The sequence below is a fragment of the Pristiophorus japonicus genome, chromosome 5, assembly GCF_044704955.1.
Source record: "Pristiophorus japonicus isolate sPriJap1 chromosome 5, sPriJap1.hap1, whole genome shotgun sequence".
Classification (NCBI taxonomy): Eukaryota; Metazoa; Chordata; class Chondrichthyes; family Pristiophoridae; genus Pristiophorus; species Pristiophorus japonicus.
In genome coordinates this window covers 159,856,755-159,876,635 of record NC_091981.1, presented here as the reverse complement: position 1 = coordinate 159,876,635, position 19,881 = coordinate 159,856,755, and the positions used below count along the sequence as shown (strand labels likewise).

At 42.7% G+C, this 19,881-nt stretch overlaps 1 protein-coding gene across 1 annotated transcript in view; it reads right to left on the bottom strand.

Annotated features, from left to right (window-relative positions):
* Positions 1-19,881, bottom strand: part of LOC139264487 (collagen alpha-1(XXVIII) chain-like) — a 405,978-nt gene that overhangs the window by 346,945 nt on the left and 39,152 nt on the right. The window contains exons 9-11 of the mRNA XM_070881040.1: positions 17,375-17,419; positions 11,952-11,996; positions 7,381-7,434 (exon numbers count right to left, since the gene is read on the bottom strand). Coding sequence (XP_070737141.1) covers positions 7,381-7,434; positions 11,952-11,996; positions 17,375-17,419 — 144 coding nt within the window. The remainder of the gene's footprint in view (positions 1-7,380; positions 7,435-11,951; positions 11,997-17,374; positions 17,420-19,881) is intronic.

The window sequence follows — 19,881 nt, the reverse complement described above, 5'->3', positions numbered from 1 at the left end:
AACGTTTATACGCAACCTACACAGTACCCACCCAGGCATAGTCATGATGAAGGCTATCGCCAGGTCCGGCATTGACTCGTAATTGGAGTCATGCGTACACCACTGTAACACTTGCTCACAGTTGAGCAATGCACCAAGGGAGGCCCCACTGAGTCTGTGGTCATGGCCCTCCAAAGCGGGGTCCAGGATCCACGCGGATTTCGCTGGCCCCTTTCTAGGAAAGATGTTCCTAGAAGCAGTGGACGCTTACTCTAAATGGATTGAATGTGTAATAATATCATCATGTACGTCCACTGCCACCATTGAAAGCCTCCGGGCCATGTTCGCCACCCATGGTTTGCCTGACGTCCTTGATAGTGACAATGGACCATGTTGCACCAGCTCAGAATTCAACAAGTTCATGACCCGCAAGGGCATCAAACATGTCAGGTCTGCCCCGTTTAAGCCCGCATCCAATGGTCAAGCGGAACGGGCAGTCCAAATTATCAAGCAGAGCTTGAAACACACGACGAACGGTTCCCTGCAGACCTGGTTATCTCGGGTTCTGCTCAGGTATCAGACGCGACCCCACTCGCTTACCGGGGTTCCCCCGATATAATTGTTAATGAAGAGAGCACTCAAAACCAGGCTCTCCTTAGTCCACCCAGATCTCAATGATCACGTAGAAACACGGCGTCACCGGCATAACTTGAACCACGATCGCACGACTGTATCACGTGACATTGAGGTTAATGACCCTGTATTTGTTCTTAATTACAGTCATGGTCCCAAATAGGTTGCTGGCACTGTTTTAGCCAAGGAGGCGAATAGAGTGTTTGTTGTCAAACTTCTGAATGGACAAATGTGCAGAAAGCATTTGGATCAGACCAATCTGTGATTCACTGACAACCAAGAACCGTTTGAAGAGGACATTACCATCATTGATCCACCCACACACACCCAACCAGCAATCGACCTCGCTGTCAATCACGAGGATGAACCCACCATGCCCGACAGTCCGATCAGACCAGCCATGCTGCAGTGCAGCAATGATCCGATCAACTCACCCATACCAGGACTTCAACTCAGGCGATCAACCCGGGAACGAAGAGCCCCTGATCGCCTCAACTTGTAAATAACTTGCATCTAAGACTTTGGTTGGGGGGGGGGGGGGGGGAGTGATGTTATGTATGTAAACTGTGTAATAGTGTAAGACATGCCACCAGGGGGCGTACCTGCTGGAGACCCAAGGGTCACCTGCACACCTTGTGCAAATAAGTAAAAAAGGTTGTCTGCCATCCTGCTTCTTCACTCTGGAGTTTGATTAAAGAGACCAAGGTCACAACAGTTTGAGCTTACAGCATACAGTCTTGTGGAGTTATTCTGAACATAACAGAATAAAGTTTGTATTTCAATAAATAATTGAAATAAAAAGAAAATTAGCAATGAATACATACATAAAAACTTGGAAGCTAGTTTCCCCAAAGATCTAGCAGTTAAAAACAATTCCTGTTGCAGTATTAGGCCACACAGAGAAGCAGATCACAGGTTTGATTCTTGGTCTGTATTGAGTTAGTCAGGGCAGCAGTTGAGATACAGGTAGAGCATCCGAAATCCGGAAACCTCGGGACCGAGGCCGTTCCGGATTTCGGGTATTTCCGGATTTCAGATCGTCTTTCCGACATCCCGAATCCGGAAATGCCCGAGCCGTGGTTCGGGTATTTCCTGATTTCGGAATGTTTTTCCAACATCTCGAATCCATAAACTCCTGGGCTGAGGTAAGGGGGGTTGACAGCAGAGCGGGAGGGAGGGGCGGTTGGCAGCAGAGCGGGAGGGAGGGGCGGTTGACAGCAGAGCGGGAGGGAGGGGCGGTTGGCGGCAGAGCGGGAGGGAGGGGCGGTTGGCAGCAGAGCGGGAGGGAGGGGCGGTTGGCGGCAGAGTGGGGGGGGCTCGGCAGCGGAGGTGGGTCGGCGGTTCCAGGTTCGGCAGCGTCGGCTGTGGGTCGAGGTCGGCGGCTGGGAAAACCTGCGTTGAAGACTTGCAAAAAAGGTAAGTTAAAGTTTATGGGGCCGAAATTGATGAAGGCCAAGACCCGCCCAAGTGCCGCCCAAAGGACCGCCAATGGCTGCCGAGGGATCGGGCGGTACTTTGCCTGGAAGATCCCTCTAAAAGAGGTGGCAGTACCACCCAGCGGCCAAACAATGACTTACATCGTCAATCTGGGCAGCAGTGGGTGGCAGCTCTCAATCTCGAGGGCAAAGGCTCTTGCCGCCCAAGTGCCGCTGAGGATGGAGTCGGGCACAGGGAGGGTGGAAGACCTGCAAATAAAAATCATAGGAAACAAAAAAAAAAAATCACCGGAACACTTTCCAAAAAAAAACACCGGAACATCTTCAGGGGACCCCATCCAGGTAAGTCTATGTAAGAAAAACATTTAAAATATTTTCACTAACCTTTTTTTCCCTTCTTCGTAGCTAACGTCGGGGTCACATATAAACGTTAGAAAAGTCTCCACGCAGCAATCCTTCCCCCTGCTGGCGCTGACTCCCGCCGACTCCGCCTGCACTAATCCGGCATCACGGCGGGCGGGAGGTCACTTGCGCTACTTGGCCACCAGTGGGCATCAGCAGGCGATTCCCAGTGGTACTTCCCTCGCGCCCACTCCAGCCCAAGTGAAAACTGGGAGAGAAAGGAAACCGGAGGCAAAACTCGGCGGCAGTCGGCGGTAAGGCCACCAATACCAGGCCCTTTATTTTTTAATTATTTTTCAGCAATTTAGTAGGTAAGGGTTTTGTGAATGTTTTGTGAATTTTAATTTTTTGTTTTTTGCAATTTTTGGGGGGGGTTCACCCTCCCTAGGCTCAACTCGCAGCGGGTTTAAAAAATGACCAGATTTCGGAACATTTTCCGGATTCCGGACAACCCCGCCACAGATCGGCCCAGTGTCCGGATTACGGAACATTCCAAATTTCGGAACTCCGGATTTCAGACGCTCAACCTGTACCACAATTGACCTCAGTGCCCCAGGCTGGAAATGAAAAAAGAAAAATGATCCGTGATTCCCACTCCAAGTAGTTACCCAGTGATCCCATGAACATTGGGTAGGAGTCAGATTAAATTCTATTGTGATGCCCTCACAGTCAAATAATCTGCCAGCAAATGCAGCCAATGCTCATGCATGGAGTGTGGAACCAATGGAAGTGTAGCTCCAAAACCTGCTCTGTGGTAAAATATGTCTTATGAATCACTTTGGGCCATTTCAATATGGCTATTCGAGTTTTTTTTATTGCATATAAAGCAAATGCCATTACCCATTTTGTATACCAACAAAAAATCTCAGCATGTCACCCATTAAAATATTTGACATAAGCTGAGAAATGTCTGGAAGTTATACAGTTGAATGTACTGTTCTTTTGCACAATTAAATTGCTATCATTTCAGTTCCCACAAGAAAGGGAAAAATCTAGTCAATTCATTCAGTCACTCCATCATGTTCAACAGAAATATATTTTATTTAACATGTTTTTGGCAAATGTATGCCTGAATGCTATAAATACTATTTTTGTGAAATAATATTACTATTGTTTCAAATTCCCCTCCTCCCCCCACCCATCCTCACTCTCCCACACACACGAGAGGAAGAAAAATTCTACTTATTTAATTGGTAGCCCACCATGTGAAGCATAAGCTGTTTTTAAAATATATATTTTTGCTCTTTATTTTGAAAAATAAAACTTAAAAATTGCAGACAACGATTTACATCAATCTCCCAGGAATCTGAGGTCTGATTTAGTTCTGGGACTGGTAATGAAAATCACCTTTATCTCTGTGAATGAAGTTGCTGAGGGCTTTACTCAGTTCCTAGTTAAACAAAAATCCAACAGATAACTGCTCCCATTTCATTGTTCTGAACTGAAAATATACCTTAAGACAGCACAGGAAAGCCCTCCATCCCAGAGAACATGTTAATAAGGTAGTTACATAGAGATAGATAAACACAGAATTAAAAGTTGATATTCACCTAGCAATACAAAGGCCCTGAAAATCTGCAGGCCGCCATCCTAGCAGTAGGATTTTGCCTGCCAGTGCCCTCCAGCACTGGCCCCGCTGTGAGGTCAGTGCAGAGACAACTAATTCTCCACCACAGAAAGTTATTGGGGCCAGTTCGTTAGATATATTCAAAAGGGAGTTAGATGTGGCCATCACAGCTAAAGGGATCAAGGGGTATGGAGAGAAAGCAGGAATGGGGTACTGAAATGCATGATCAGCCATGATCATATTGAATGGTGGTGCAGGCTCGAAGGGCCGATTGGCCTACTTCTGCACCTATGTTCTATGTTTCTATGTTTCTATTTACATTCATCTGGCAGTCCCACATGCCACTGCAGGCAAATCTGCCTGCCCCATGTTGCTTGGCAGATCTGGGTCCTGGCCAAAATTGGGGCCATTACACCAAACTCCCACTGGAGTTTAGGCAGGAGTACACCAGAAGGACGGCACAATTTTAGCCTCAAGGTCTTTGCACATGGTCATGATTAGAGTATTTTCAGGAAATTCTGATAAAACTCTATTTTTTTACGAAAACTATTCCTATGGTGGGTTGGGTGACACATTGGGCTGGAATTTGCAGTTGGAGGCATCCCTCCAGAGTACGCCTCTGACCCGAAAAAAAATACAAACCTAACTGCTGGCTCCCAGGCTTCGGAGATTTCAGGTCCTGGGCCTGCAGCCGTATGCCTACATAAAGACCCATGGATGCGAGGGATGCAGGCAGTTCGGAAGTGTCCCTGGGATCACGTGGGCCAGGTCCTCCTATCAGAAAGGAGGATTCCACTGCAGTCATTTCCGAACAGAATCCCCTAATGACAAGCAATGGAATCCCCAAATAATTAAAGAATTTACACAATTCTAATAAAAATAAATGTTCTCATTTTCACATTTAATTAAAAGTCCCTTTAATGAAGCATTTGCAAAAAATATTTTTTTTTGAAAAATAATTTTAAATACTTTAATCCAGGCCAAAATTTAAATAAAGAATTTAAAATGTTTGTAGATGATTTTTGATTTAAAAATGTTTAATTTAACATTTATATTAACCCTTATGCTGGAAAAAGCGAGCCCTACGCCTGCTTTTACCAGCGTAAGGGTTTCATGGGCATTTGCTGGGCAGTAGTTCGGCAAATAGCTTAACTCTGCACCAACAAAAGTGATTGTTCTTTCGGTTCGGAGGAACTGTCAAAGCGAACCTTGACAGGTCATAAGTTCCGGGTTTTCGCGCATGCACAGTGCTTCGGAAACCCGGAACTTGCAGGGCCTTTTACAAGGCTTACAAAGTGTACATCGTCATCGACCCCACAAAATCCAGGCCTATAGTCCTTTCCCCTGTGGGACTAGGATTAAATCCAGCCCAAAATTAATGGATTGAAAGTATCTACTGGGTGTAAAAGTTTTACTTGAAGTAAGTTTGAAATTTCCCAACCCAGGTCCCAGTGAGTGCAACACCACAAAACTGCCCATAATTTGACACAAATTTCCATTAAATTGGCAGTCTCACTCAAGAAGGTCATAATGAACTGGAAAAATAAACAGCAATGCACTCGGAGGTGATTGATTGGGGTCAGATTGTCTGAAATCCTCTACAATCAACGAGAAGATAGCTGTTCTAATTTCACTAAAGTTTATCGACATGTTGAATTAATAATGTTATCTTTTATTTGTAATTACCGTTACAATGTCCAGTGTTCTAAATATCCTGGTAAACTTGATAGAAATCATTTAAATATTGAATTAATAGCATCCGCACGAACATGTTTTTGGGATGATAATAAATAGCATTAATTAAATTGACTTGTGGTGAAATGATGGGTAGGCCAGTGACTCTAAGGAGGAGAGGCTGCCTGCTTTCAACTCTAGGGTAAAGTAGATACACAAGTCTCTTCTTGTTGTTTTGTCATACATCTGTTCAAATGAAGTGTTATACATTTATAATATTTCATAGCACTGTTTGTAGTATTTGTCTGTTGAGGTTGTCAACCTGGCAAGAAAGTCAAGAAAGTTTTGCTAAATTCACAGACATGCTGATGAGGTGCTACGAAGCAGATCTTGAGAAATGAAAAGCTGACAGTCTCCAATCTACTATGTTCAAGTTATGTTGTTTTTGTCCTTGGACCTACATGAGTTTCTCAATTTAAAGAAAACAAAACTGCTAACCAGAAGAGAAAGCTATGGACCAAAGCTGCCTGGTCTTCCAACAAGCAACCCTCAAGCTGGTCAAACATACGGGAGAGGATCAGATAAGTAAATAAAAACATAGAATAATTTTCTTCGTTTCAATGACATATGAGTACATACAGGACTACTGACTGCCCTCCTGGCAGTACTGTGCACTCCTTGAAGTAGATAACTGATTTTCTGTACTTGGGGCCCATATATATGATGCAGATGGGACATGCAGTGGGAGAGGGAGGAATCCATTTTTAAAATTAGTCAACACTTAGCCTTCTATTTACTCATGTGTTCTCTTCAGGCTTGCCACAACTTACAATTATTCCAAATAAGAATCTCAGCGAGGGCAGGTGGGCACTTCAATATGTGGTCAATTCCTAACATTTCAGTATTTGTAAACTCAACTCATTGAACTGAATGGTTCAGAATGACCGTGCAGATATACATCAACAATCTATTTCTCAGCTATCTTATATAAACATTCCTTCATAAAAGCTATATTAAATAGTCATTTTCTAGTAAAACTCCAGCATATTTCAATAGTAGCCCTCTGAGGAAATCATTTTAATTATGTGATGGTGTAAAAATGGCGATAGGGAATTGGTAGCCTGTTTTACATCTCTCCTGATCTTTTATTTTCATTCACGTCAATAGAAATATAAACTAGGAAGTAATAATAGTCGATTCGCTATTGCCCGTTTTACTTTATCACACAAAGTCAAAATTATCCTCTTGGTGTGCTACATTTGTAAAAAATCAGTTAGAATAAAGTCATAGAGTTCTTCACTTTACTAGGGCATTCCTGCCAAATTTTAAACGTGACAGCATGTGGCATCAGTTCAAACTACATCTAATCAAGTATTGCTCCAGTAAGCCCCCAAAATGGGGTTTCAGCCACCAAGCCACTTCCGGTTGGTGTCAGGGATGGGGAAACACTTACCAAATGGTAAATTTAAGAAACAGAGTCAGATGCACACGACACATAACTTATTTTGTTCTTTGTGTTCTTGTTAAATACAGATCTTCACTAACAGGTTTTTGACTGAGCTTGTTAAATGTAGAATATTATGGTGCCTTTATATTTTTATGTTTTATATATTTTTAGTTTAGGCAAAAATAAACAATTTTTAAAGTGGAAATAATCAGCCAACTCCATAGGCAATGGAATTCTCCTACCTTTTGGCCTTGGACTCCATTCGGGCCTTGCTCGCCAGTCAGTCCAGCTGGTCCCTATTAAAAAGAACAATTAAACCGTAGTTTAAATTTTCCTTAATTCACTGCAATAATAAGGACAATGTATTTAAGATCTGTCTTTTGTTCTAGTGTTTGTTCAATGTCCAATGCTAAATATATACAGATACATGGATTCATTTTTATAGATTCAGAAATATTGAGATTTTTCCAAAATGGTTTTGTTATGTTATTGTAAATGATCACTCAGTTCTATTGGTAAAAGTTTTAATATATAAAATGGATTTGCATATAGTAGTATATAAAGTAGCTAAGTGCTTTCATCATGTATGTTATACTCTTACATTGTTATCAGAGTGTGGCTGCAATAATGTAGTTGAGTTCAACAGAATGGTACAATTACTAATTTTAAAGCTCTTAGTCAACCAAATCTGAGAGTTACTGACAAATTCACTGATACTCTGGGGGGAATTTTAACCCAAAAATGGGTGGATTTGGGTCAGGTGGGACCCTAACCCGCCCACTTTAATGGAGGCGGGATGGAGGGCGAGAAACCAACCCACTCCCTGGAGGCGGGTTGGTCATTTAAATATTATAATGAGGCTGAATGCCTCATATTTAACCACTTGGCCAGCCGAGTTTTCTGGGCCCCAAGAAACTCAACAGCTAAAGGGAGGTGAGGACCACTGAATCTATTTCCACTTACTGGCTGGCTCCAGATTACCTGCTTCACCCACCTCCCATGATCGAACGCCCCACCCCTGACCCTTCCGATCTCCCCCAAGGCCCCCGATCTACCCCTCCCCCTCCCGATGCCGCCGATCTCCCTCAACTGCCCCCCCCCCGCTCCCCCGAGGCCTCCAATCTCCTCCACCACTGACCCTTCCAATCTCCCATCGAGACCTCTGATTCCTTCCTCCTTCCTCTCTGCTCCCTGACTGCAGCCTGGTGTGGAGGTCCTAACCCCCCCACCCCACCCCCACCCCCTCCCCCGATGACTGCCAGCCATCCTCTCAATCTGGGTGGCTACGGCTGGGAAACAGAGACAAAAAATGCTAATCAGGTTCTGACATTCAATTCAGCAGGACCTCAAAACGGCCTCCAACTCCCCTCACACTCCCTCCCCACGTCCAAGTTAATATCCAGTCTGATATGTCCTTACCAGACAGTATAAATGCACACGAGGCCCATACTTGAGAGAAGGTCACTCTGTGACCAGTTACCTTTATTACCAAGACCTCAAGTGATGAAGGTGGGTGGAGCTTCCCCTTTTATACCTGAAAGTCCAGGTTAGGAGTGTCTCCCACAAGTTCACCCCTTGTGGTCAATGTTCTCAAGATGTACAATTTAGGTCAGCTTATACATGGGTTACAATGATAGTTGAATACATGACACAGTCTACTGTTCTTCCTTAAACACCAGAACTTAAGTCAGCTTTAACTCTCATTCATAGCCTCTATTCATAAACCTGACCTATTTCTCGTTGTTTGAAACACTTGGGTGGTGTTCAAATAAGATACAATCATACTAAATAGTAACATATTTCTAGATGGAACTGTGGTCATCACCATGCCTATCGTAGTTGTTATGGGACCAAAAATTTGCAGACTGCGATGCCGGCAGTTACGCTAGGATCACACCAGCTGGTGCACTCCAAGTCTGTCACATACATAGGACAGACAGACGCAAGCACTTCCCTGGCCTGGACCCCAATGATGAGGCTCATAGTGTCCTTCTGTAGGCCAGTACAACTCAACTCACTTGGCGTTCCAGCCTCCACTGCTATGCTGAACCCTGACTGAGCCAAGAGAACTGAAACTCTTGCCGGAGGGGTGCAAACTTATAATAATGTCCTCTCCCCGTATAATCAAACCCTAAACTTAAAATATAGAATCCATGGCATTTGCTTTCAGAACTGTAGTTTTGTGGTGCTGAGACCTTTAAAATGCATTTTGTTAACTGAACAATTTAAAGTAATTGAGGAATACTTGAGACTTATTTGGTTTATAGGCAGCTCCATTTTAACCTGTATCCAATACTTAGCTAACAATGGAGTGCTTGTGCCTCTTCGTGGTAATAAGGATGAACTACTTGTATTGAATACAAACACCTGCCCCACCCCAGTATTTCAAACATTATCATCCAACTCCTTCTAGTCTATACCTTCATAGAATCATAGAATGATTACAACATGGAAGAAGACCACTCAGCCTGCTCTCTACAAAAGCACCTCAGCTAGTCCCACACAGAAACTGAAACCTTGACCAGTAAAAACACAAACAAGCACTTAAAGGGTTCTTGCCCAAAGTGTTCTTAGCACAGTCTCCCTCCTATGTCACATTATTTTATATTCAGGTGGAGAATGATCATGTGAGTCTGAATGATAATATTCAAGAATCTCTACAGTCCTTCTGCCATTGCCTCAGGGACTTTGCTCAATGACAATCAAAGTAAAACAAGCCTTGCAGTCACCACACTAATCCCAGGATACAAAGTCAGCTACTGACTGAGAATAATGTACATGCAGGTTTTCATTCACTACTATTTAGCACTCAAAGGCATCCTTCCATTCTGACAGGATTAATAATAAGCCCAATTTCACATTCCATAAATGCAGATTTGGGATATTGCTCACACATGAATGTTCATAACAGCAAGCTCACCATATCTTGTAAACTCTATTCCAAGCCAATAATATATTTGATGGATAATTATACTTAACACTGTGTTTTCTGATCTTCAAGCTCGAGAGCAATTAATATTTACTGACATTTCAATCAAGTATCCACCACAATCACTATTGTTAGGAGTCATAATACATTAAAGCCATTCCATTACATTCAGTACTCATTCAAGTCATGCACACTCATTTCTATACCAGTGCATTTTTACAGCTGTGACTCAACAAATTCTCCATTAACATTCACAAATTCCTTCTCTCCTCTTTCCTGTTACTGATGTTGCTATTGTCCTTTGCTAGACTGTACATAATGCTGATTTTCCTTTACTGGGTACCAGACCGGTGCAGTGTACCAGAGGTGTGCTCGATCAATGAGGGGAGTGGTCCACTCAACCTTCCTGGCCCAAGCTATTTACAAAGCCCAGGAGCCATCCGGCACTGATCCACCCCATGAAAGGGTTTGTTTTGGGATCAGTGGGCAGAAACAGGTACATTCCTGGTGGCTGGCCTCAGAACCTTCTGGCTGCTGCAAAAAATCCTAAGGCCGGAAAATTATGCTGGGACGGCTGGGGGTGGGTGGGCGGGAAAGAGAATAAATTAGTTACATTCTTCCTCTTTGATCTTCAGCGCCCTAATACAAACCACAGCAGCAGACTTTTAGGGTGCCCCTCTGTTTTGCTTTCATGAAAGTGAGGTGGGAAAGCCAGCAACTTCTCCTTCCACTGCACTGCATCTTAACACCAGGCCACCAATACTGCAAATTGTTTCAATGCCTTCCTCTCCCTTAATAATGGAAACGTATCAATTTGGTGCAAGGCCACTGTACTGAGCTTGGGCTCAACCTGAAGAATATTTGGTTGTAGTTTGGTGGTGCTGTCGGGCTGCTGCATTAATGTTGGGAGGAAGCGTCAGAATATAGCCCCATGGCTCAATCTCTGAACTGACACTGATCCACTCTGTTACGTAAGTGATTTCAGTGCAGTTTGGAGACTGGTTCCTTCCTTGTGGAATTTGGATTGGAATGTGTATTTGCCTGACACGATCTTTACAACCAAAGTGAACATTCATGCTGATGCAGATTTGGACCCCGAGGAAAGGATTTTGACTGTATTATCAAACTCAATTCTTCTCCTTATAAGTGTTGCTTTTCTGATCTTCCTCTCTGGGAAAGGGCATGGAAGAAGTAATTTGTGGACTAATTAACAATTTTTTCAGAAAATGTAAATCTACAGAAAAGCAATGTCTCCCACCGAACGATAGGTTTACAATAACAGTCCTTACCATGATAAGAGAGTCGAACTGTACTGTTTATCTAGAACTGATGGGTGGCCAGAGGAAATCATGGATTAAAGAGTCACATAAATACTTCTCTCCTCTATCAGGTTTCTTATCCAGACACCAAACCCATAAATAAAACACAACCAGGTTTTATTATTTAAAATCTTATGGCTTGAAAATAGCCAAATTTCCAAATTCTCTCAGGACCTAATAATATTTATGAACACTCCTAAAAATTAAGAAATTAAATTATGAGATTAATCGAACTTGTAATTTTCATCGTTTAGGTAATGCAGCCTGTTCATTCCCTCTTTCCAGATCTGCAGGTAGTACCAGTGCCATATCTCACCAACAAGTATACTGTGCTGTAAGCTTCTGCTAGTCTCAATATGGTGTTTGGGATGGATCCCAATTTCTAAAACCTTTATTATTACATTCAACAAGTAACGACAATAAGAAAGAAAATACAAAAATACATTTTTAAAATAGGAATGTAACTATTTCTCAAACTACAATGGTACATAGACACATACTAATACAGTTTGATCTTTTGGGTTGAAAACTGAAGGCTAACATAACCTCATCAATGTTCTCTTACCGATGTTCCTCTTTTTCCATTCGGACCGGGTGGCCCTTCAGGACCCTAGAAAAATGATGATAGTATCAATAAGTTTTATAACCAAGTGCCAAATGTTCTAGGTGAAGGTTGATCAACTCATAATTAAACATTCGATCTCAACAAAATATTCTTTTTAATTACTGAGACCTCAGCTAATGAAGTGAACCTGCAAAACCTGAAGCCAAAGTGAACTGCTTGTGGAGAGATGTAAAAGTGAAACAATATTTTCCAAATTAGTTTTATCTGAGAAAATTATTTTAGTCTTATAAAAACAGAAGTAGATTACAGTTCATTGAAGTTTGCTAGTTATTTACTGTATTAAACAATATTAATATGCCATTTTTAGCAATGCCAGGCTCGGTTACCTTCTGGCTTGATTACTTCAATGCTCTTCTAGCCAGACTCTGACCCTTCACCTTCCATCAGCTCCAGCTTGTCAAAAACTCTGCTGTCCTATTCCACAAATCACCCCGTCCTCACTAATCCACATTGGCTTCCAATCCCCCCAACACTTCGGATTTAAAATCGGTAAATCCCTCCACAGCTTTGCCTTTCCATATACCCAAAACCTCCTGAAGCCTTATTTCTCCCCTACACTCCACCCTAACTCTTTATTCCTGACTCTTGCCTACTGTGCATTCCCCTTTCTTCACTTCCCTGTTAATGGTAAAATCTTCAGTTACCTGGATCCCATTCTCTGGAATTCCCTTCTTAAGCTTCTCCACCTCTCTCTCCTTCATCAAGAATCTCTTTAAAAGCCATCTTCTCACCAAGCTTTTAGACACCCTGTTTTAACTGTTTTCCTCATATCTACCTGTGAAGTACCTCAGGATGTTTTCCCATGTTAAAGGCTCTACAGAAGTGTAAACTGTTGTTGATGCATCCTTAGGACTTAACAATTACAAATGTACAATTGTCAATACATTTTTCTTGCATATTGTAGCAGCATAAAAAATGCTATCACTTATTTCTTCCTTCAGAAATATACACATATTAGCATTTATCCATTTAATTTATATCACTAAAAAATTGTTTCCTTAGCACATTATTGGACCAATCTCTGCTTCCTTTTAAAAACCATAAGCATGTTGAATATCAATCTTGCATTTAAGTTCAACTGAAAATAGTTCCATGTGACGCCCTTCTTTAAGTCCAACATAACTCATTTTGAATTGATGGGGAGCTCTGTCTTATTTTTCCTTTATTTTGCAATTACTCACACACAAAAACTGCCAATCTTTTCAAACCATTTGCTATAGTATTATTGAGAGAGGCAGCCTGAAACATTGTGAACATTCAGCACCAGAGGGCACCTTTCTCCTCCTGCGTAGAATGGAAAGTGCGAAACATGACAACATGGTAGCCAGCTGTGTTCTGAACTGTACTACAAATTCAATCACTTTCAATTGAATTAGGCAACATGAAAAATTATAAATATCAGTTTTGTTTATGAGCCAAAAAATCTTTGAAACCTTCTATCGTATAGTTATAAAAAAAATCAGCTTGCATTTAAGAACATAAGAAATAGGAGCAGAAGCAGGCCACACGGCCCCTCGAGCCCGCCCCGCCACTCAATATGATCATGGCTGATCCGATCATGGACTCAGCTCCACTTCCCCGCCCACTCCCCATAACCCCTTGTCCCCTTAATCGTTTAAGAAGCTGTCTATTTCTGTCTTAAATTTATTCAGTCCCAGCTTCCACAGCTCTCTGAGACAGCGAATTTCTCCTCATCTCAGTTTTAAATGGGCGGGTCCTTTATTCTAAGATCATGTCCTCTAGTTCTAGTCTCCCCCATCAGGGAAACATTCTCTCTGCATCCACCTTGTCAAGCCCCCTCATAATCTTATACGTTTCAATAAGATCACCTCTCATTCTTCTGAATTCCAATGAGTATAGGCCCAACCTACTCAACCTTTCCTCATAAATCAACCCCATCATCTCCGGAATCAACCTAATGAACCTTCTCTGAACTACTTCCAATGAAAGTATATCCTTTCGTAAAAATTTATATACTGCCTTTAATGTAGTAAAATGTCCCAAATCGGTTCACAGGAAAGAGAGGAGGAGCAGTTTAGGGAGGGAATTCCAGAGATTGTGGTCTAGATGGCTGAAGGTATGTTTGCCAATTGTGAGGCAAAGGAAGTGGGGGATACACAAGAGGTCAGAGTTGGAGGAATGCAGAGATCTTGGGGGTTGTAAGGTTGGAGGAGGTTACAGTTAGGGAGGGGCAAGATAATGGAGGGATTTGAACATGAGGATTGAGAACTTTAACATTGAGGCTTTGGTGGACCATGAGCCAATGTAAATCAATGAGCAAGTGTTGATGGGTGAACAGGACTTGGCATAAGTTAACCTATGGGCAGCAGAGATTTGGATGAGCCAGGGGAGCATTGGAATACTCAGTTCTGGAGGTATCAAAAGCATGAATGAGGGTTTCAGCAGCAGATATACTGAGGCTGGGCAGAGATGGGCAATGTTACGGAGATGGAAGTAGCCAGGCTTTTTGAAGGAGAGGATATGGAGTTGCAAGCATAGCTCAGGATCAATTAGGACACCAAGATTGTGAACAATCTGGTTCAGCCTGAGACAATGGCCAGAGAGGGGGATGGAATCGGCAACTAGGGAACTGAGTTTGTGTTGGGAGCTGAAGACAATAGCTTTGGTATTTCCAATGTTTAATTGGAGGAAATTTCAGCACACTGGATGTTGGACAAACAGTCTGACAGCATGAAGGCAGTGAAAGAGTTGAGAGAGCCGATGGTAAGGTAGAGCTGGGTGTCATCAGCATAATGTAGAACCTGACATCCTGTCATTGGATGATGTCGCTGAGGAGTAATATGTGAATGAACTGGGAAGGGGCAAAGTATAGATCCTTGGGGAACTCCAAAGCTAACAGTGCAAGGCAGGAAGAGAAGCCAATGCAGAAGAGTCTCTGGCTATGACTGGATGGATAAGAGGGGAACCAGGTGAAGGAAGTACAACACAGCTGGACAACGGAGCTGAGGTGATGAAGGACGATGATGTGGTCAACTGTGCAAAAAGCTGTACACAGGTCGAGAAGGATGAGGGTGGATAGTTCACCACAGTCACAGAGGATGTAATTTGTGACTTTGTTTAGGGCCGTTTTAATGCTGTGGCAGGGTGGAAACCTGATTGGAGAGGTTCACACGTGAAGTTGTGGAACGTGGTGCATGGATTTGGGAGGAGACAACAAGGACTTTGGAGAGGAAAGGGAGGTTGTAGATGGGGTGGTAGTCTGCAAGGACAGAGGGGTCAAGGGTGGGTTTATTAGCTAGAATGGAGGCCAGGAAGGAAAGTTGGGTGGTCAGCAGTTTAGTGGGAATAGGGTCAAGAGAGCAGGTCAGCAGTGTCATGGCAGGAGTCTAAAAGAACTTTTGAAAATTTAGGGCTGTTATCTTAAAAAGAAAAAAAGCATGATCTCTAAAACAATATTTTTTCAGATTTTCTGAAGGAAAGAAATAACTTCCATTTATACAGCACCTTTCGTGACCTTGGAGTGTAGTCACTGTTATTTTGTAGAAAATGCGTGAGACCATTTGCGCACAGCGAGGTCCCACAAACAACAATGAGATAATGACCAGGTAATCTGATTTATTTTGTGATGTTAGTTGAGGGATAAAGAGTGGCCAGGAAACTGGGGAGAAATCCCCTGCTCCCTGTTCTACAGAGCAGTGGTGATACCCGCCCTCCTATATTTCTTATGTTCTTATGTTCTTATATGCTTCAGAGACATGGACTATGTACAGCAGGCACCTCAAAGCACTGGAGAAGTACCATCAACGCTGCCTCCGCAAGATCCTGCAAATCTTTTGCAGGATAGGCACATCAACATCAGTGTTCTTGCTCAGGCCAACATCCCCAGCATCAAAGCATTGACCACGCTTGATCAGCTCCGAAGGACGGGCCACATCATCCACATGCCCAACACAAGACTCCCAAAACAAGCGCTCCAACATGGCAAGCGAGTCCCAGGTGGGCAGAGGAAATACTTCAAGGACTCCCTCAAAGCTTCCTTGAAAAAGTGCAATATCCCCACCAACACCTGGGAATCCCTGGCCCAAGACCGCTCAAAGTGGGGGAGAAGCATCCGGGAAGACGCCGAACACCTCGAGTTTCTTCGCCCGGAGCAAGCGGAAGCCAAGCGCAAACAGCGGAAGGAGCGCATGACAACCCAAGCACCCCTCCCACCCGTCCCTCCAACCACCGTTCTGCCTCACCTGTGACAGAGACTGTAGATCCCTCATTGGTCTCATCACTCACCTGAGAACTATTTTAGTGTGGAAGCAAGTCATCCTCGACTCCGAGGGATTGCCTAAGAAGAAGTGGCCAGGAAACTGGGGAGAAATCCCCTGCTCCCTCAGTTCTGCACTGAAGTGTAAGGCAATCGATGTCAACACTGGGACATAGAACACTTTTCCATTTCTGTACCTAGGATCACAGCTCAGTTGTAGCATTATTTAGCTGTACAGTAAACTTCTCTGTGCTCTCCCAACAATCGACCTCTAACCCAACATCAGAACAGTAATCCCTACATTTTTTTAATTTCCCACACCAACCATCCTGCGGGCCCTCTGAGAGTGATTGTTAATATTGTGCTAATTAGTGCCAAATTAGATGAGGCTTGATAATGTGAGCTTGTATCCATTGGAATTGGGTTATGACTGCAAATTGAATTCACGTAGAACCCTTATAGCTAGCAGATACAAAGACTTTAGTCCCATCAGTCTTGGTAAGATCTGAACCCAGATCACAAAAGGCTAGTGTAAACCTATTGTAACACATAGACTCCAAAAAATGTATGTTCTGGAAATACTGGCATACACAGCCTAGCTCTTACTGAGCGGAGCTTTCAACTTTGGTGGGGCTGTAAAATGGCTGCTCGCAGATCAGTAGTCTGTTATACACCCCGCCTGATTTCCCTTTCCATTTACTTCAAAGTTGGGCTGGGTGTATAACAGGCGGCTGATCTGCTATGGGCTGTTTTAACCCCCATCCAATGTTGGAAATTCCACCCACTGTTCTCACACAACAAATTCCCGTCCTCAGTCGTTCCCTCATAAGAGGTGCTGATCAGAGGCTGGGAACTTGCTTACTGGGAGCTGGGAGCACGTTGCCTGGAGAAGAGAGAAAAAATAATTTAAAAAAGGAAATAAAAAATAAAATAAATTTTGTAGAGGGTAATTAATCTTCGGGCAAAAATTGTTGAATCATTGAAATTACAGCACAGAAGGAGACTACTCCTGCTACTGCTGCTACCTTTTGAACTGGAGCTATTTATTCTAATCCCATTTCCATGCCCTTTCCTATTATCAATTTTAAATACAGAAAATGGAAGAAAATGTTAAACTAAACCACAGATATATGGAAAATATACCTACACGTTCGCCTATTGTTCCTGGGATCCCACATTCACCTTTTATGCCCTGTGGAGAGAATAATAAAACTGTCAGACAAGGTGCAATTTTGATAGATCTTATATTAGTTTACCAACACCGAACAAAAATATGAGTCCCTCTGACATATTACAGATCAAAATCAATCAATTGGAATGCTGCAAAATATGAACATAATGGTAAACAAGTAAATAATTAGTCCTTTGAGCAATTAAGTGTGACTCGTCTCCATTCTTTTTCAATATTTTTTAAAGTTAATAAATATTCTACATAACCAGAAATATATATAGAAATACATAGAAGTTGCAACACAGAAACAGGTCACTCATCCCATCTAGTCCATACTGGATTTATCTCCCACACGAGCAAATAGTCCCATAAATAAGCCCGTATCCCTTGACTCTCACTTCCTTTATAAATCTATCCAATCTAATCTTCAATGTTAACATAATTTCTACCTCAACCATTAAACCTGGAAGTGACGACCACAGCATCATAACTCTCCATATAAAGAAAGTTTTTGCTCTCTATTCTAAATTTCTTATACTTAATCTTGCATCTATGATCCCTTGTTCTAGACTCCTTAACAACAAGAATCAGTCTGCTTCTATATACCCTGTCCAAAATTTTATAATTATAAACACTTCTATCATTTTGTCCCATAATCTGCGTTGTTATCATGAAAAAAGCTTGTGTTTTGCAAATCTTACTACATTGGCTACTCTCCAGTCCTCCAATTCACATCCAGTCAATAGAGTCCTGAAATATAATTTCTAGGGCCTCTGCAATTTGCTTCCTCATCTCCCTCAGGATCCTAGGATAGACCCATTCGCCACTGAGGCATTGGCTTTCTTTAGTCTAACTAACAGATGTAAAATTTTCCTTTTATCAATTATAATTTAGATCATCTCACTCTCAGCCACTTTAAGGTTCACCTTCTCTCCGATATCCTTCTCTTTAGTAAAGACTGATGCAAAGTATTTTTAAATACCACCGCAATTTTTTGATCATTATCTGCAAAATAACAATCTTCTCTTTTTAGGGATCCCACCTCACTTTTAATTATTCTCTTTTCTATTAATATACTTGTAAAATATTTTACTATCCTTTTTCATGTTTTTTAAATATTCTTCCACATATTTCCTTTTCTTGGCTTTAACAGGGTATATAGAATCAGATTACTTCTTGCAGTTGAGGGGTCTAGAACAAGGGACCATAGATGCAAGTTTAAATATAAGAAATTTAGAACAGGGATCCTCCCTGCCCTAGCCCTGACCTCACATCTTTCTTCAGTTTCTCTCCAATCTCCCCAAGCTCATCTTGTCCATGAGATCCACTTCCTGCTCCCTCGACCCTTTTCCCACTAATCTGTTGATCACCCAACTTCTTTTTCTGGCTCCCATGTTAGCTGACATTGTTAACGGTTCTCTCTCCTCAGGTACCGTCCCCCTCTCCCTCAAACATGCCGTATCACTCCTCTCATAAAACCAACCCTTGACCGCCCTCTCCTTGCAAACTACCACCCCATCTCCAACCTCCCTTTCCTCTCCAATGTCCTTGAACATGTTGTCACCTCCCAAATCCGTGCCCATCTTTCCCGCAACTCCATGTTGAATCCCTCCAATCAGGTTACCGCACCTGCCACAGTACTGAAACAGCTCTCATCAAAGTCACAAATGGCATCCTTTGTGACTGTGACAAAGGCAAACTATCCCTCTCCGTCCTTCTTGACTTGTCTGCAGCTTTTGAACATGGTTGACCACACTATCCTTTTCCAACGCCTCTCCACTGTCATCCAACTAGGTGGGACTGCACGCGTCTGGTTCCATTCTTCTCTATCTAATCGTAGCCAGAGAATCAGCTGCAACAGCTTCTCTTCCTGCTCCCTCATCGTAACCTCTGGTGTCCCACAAGGATCTAACCTTGGTCCCCCCTTATTTCTCATCTACACGTTGCCTCTTGTTTTCGATCCCCGCCACAAACTCTGTTCCCTAGCCACTGACTCCATCCTCTCTCCAACATCTGTCTGAGGCTGAACCATACTGTTCGCAAACTTGGTGTCATATTTGACCTTGAAATGAGCTTTCGTCCACATATCCACACCATACGGGTACAGTAGCATAGTGGTTATGTCACTGGACTAGTAATTTCAGAGGCCTGGACTAATGATCCAGAGACATGAGTTCAAATCTCACCATGGCAGAGGGGGAATTTAAGTTCCGTTAATAAATAAATCTGGAATAAAAAGCTCGTATTAGTAATGGTAACCATGAAACTACCGGATTGTTGTAAAAACCCATCTGATTCAGTAATGTCCTTTAGGGAAAAAAATCTGCCACCCTTACCTGGTCTGGCCTCCAGACCCACAGCAATGTGGTTGACTCTTAACTGCTCTCAGAAATGGCGGCTCACCACCTCCTCTAGGGCAATTAAGGATGGGTAATAAATGCTAGCCATGCTGGCGACGCCCACATCCCATAAACAAATTTTTT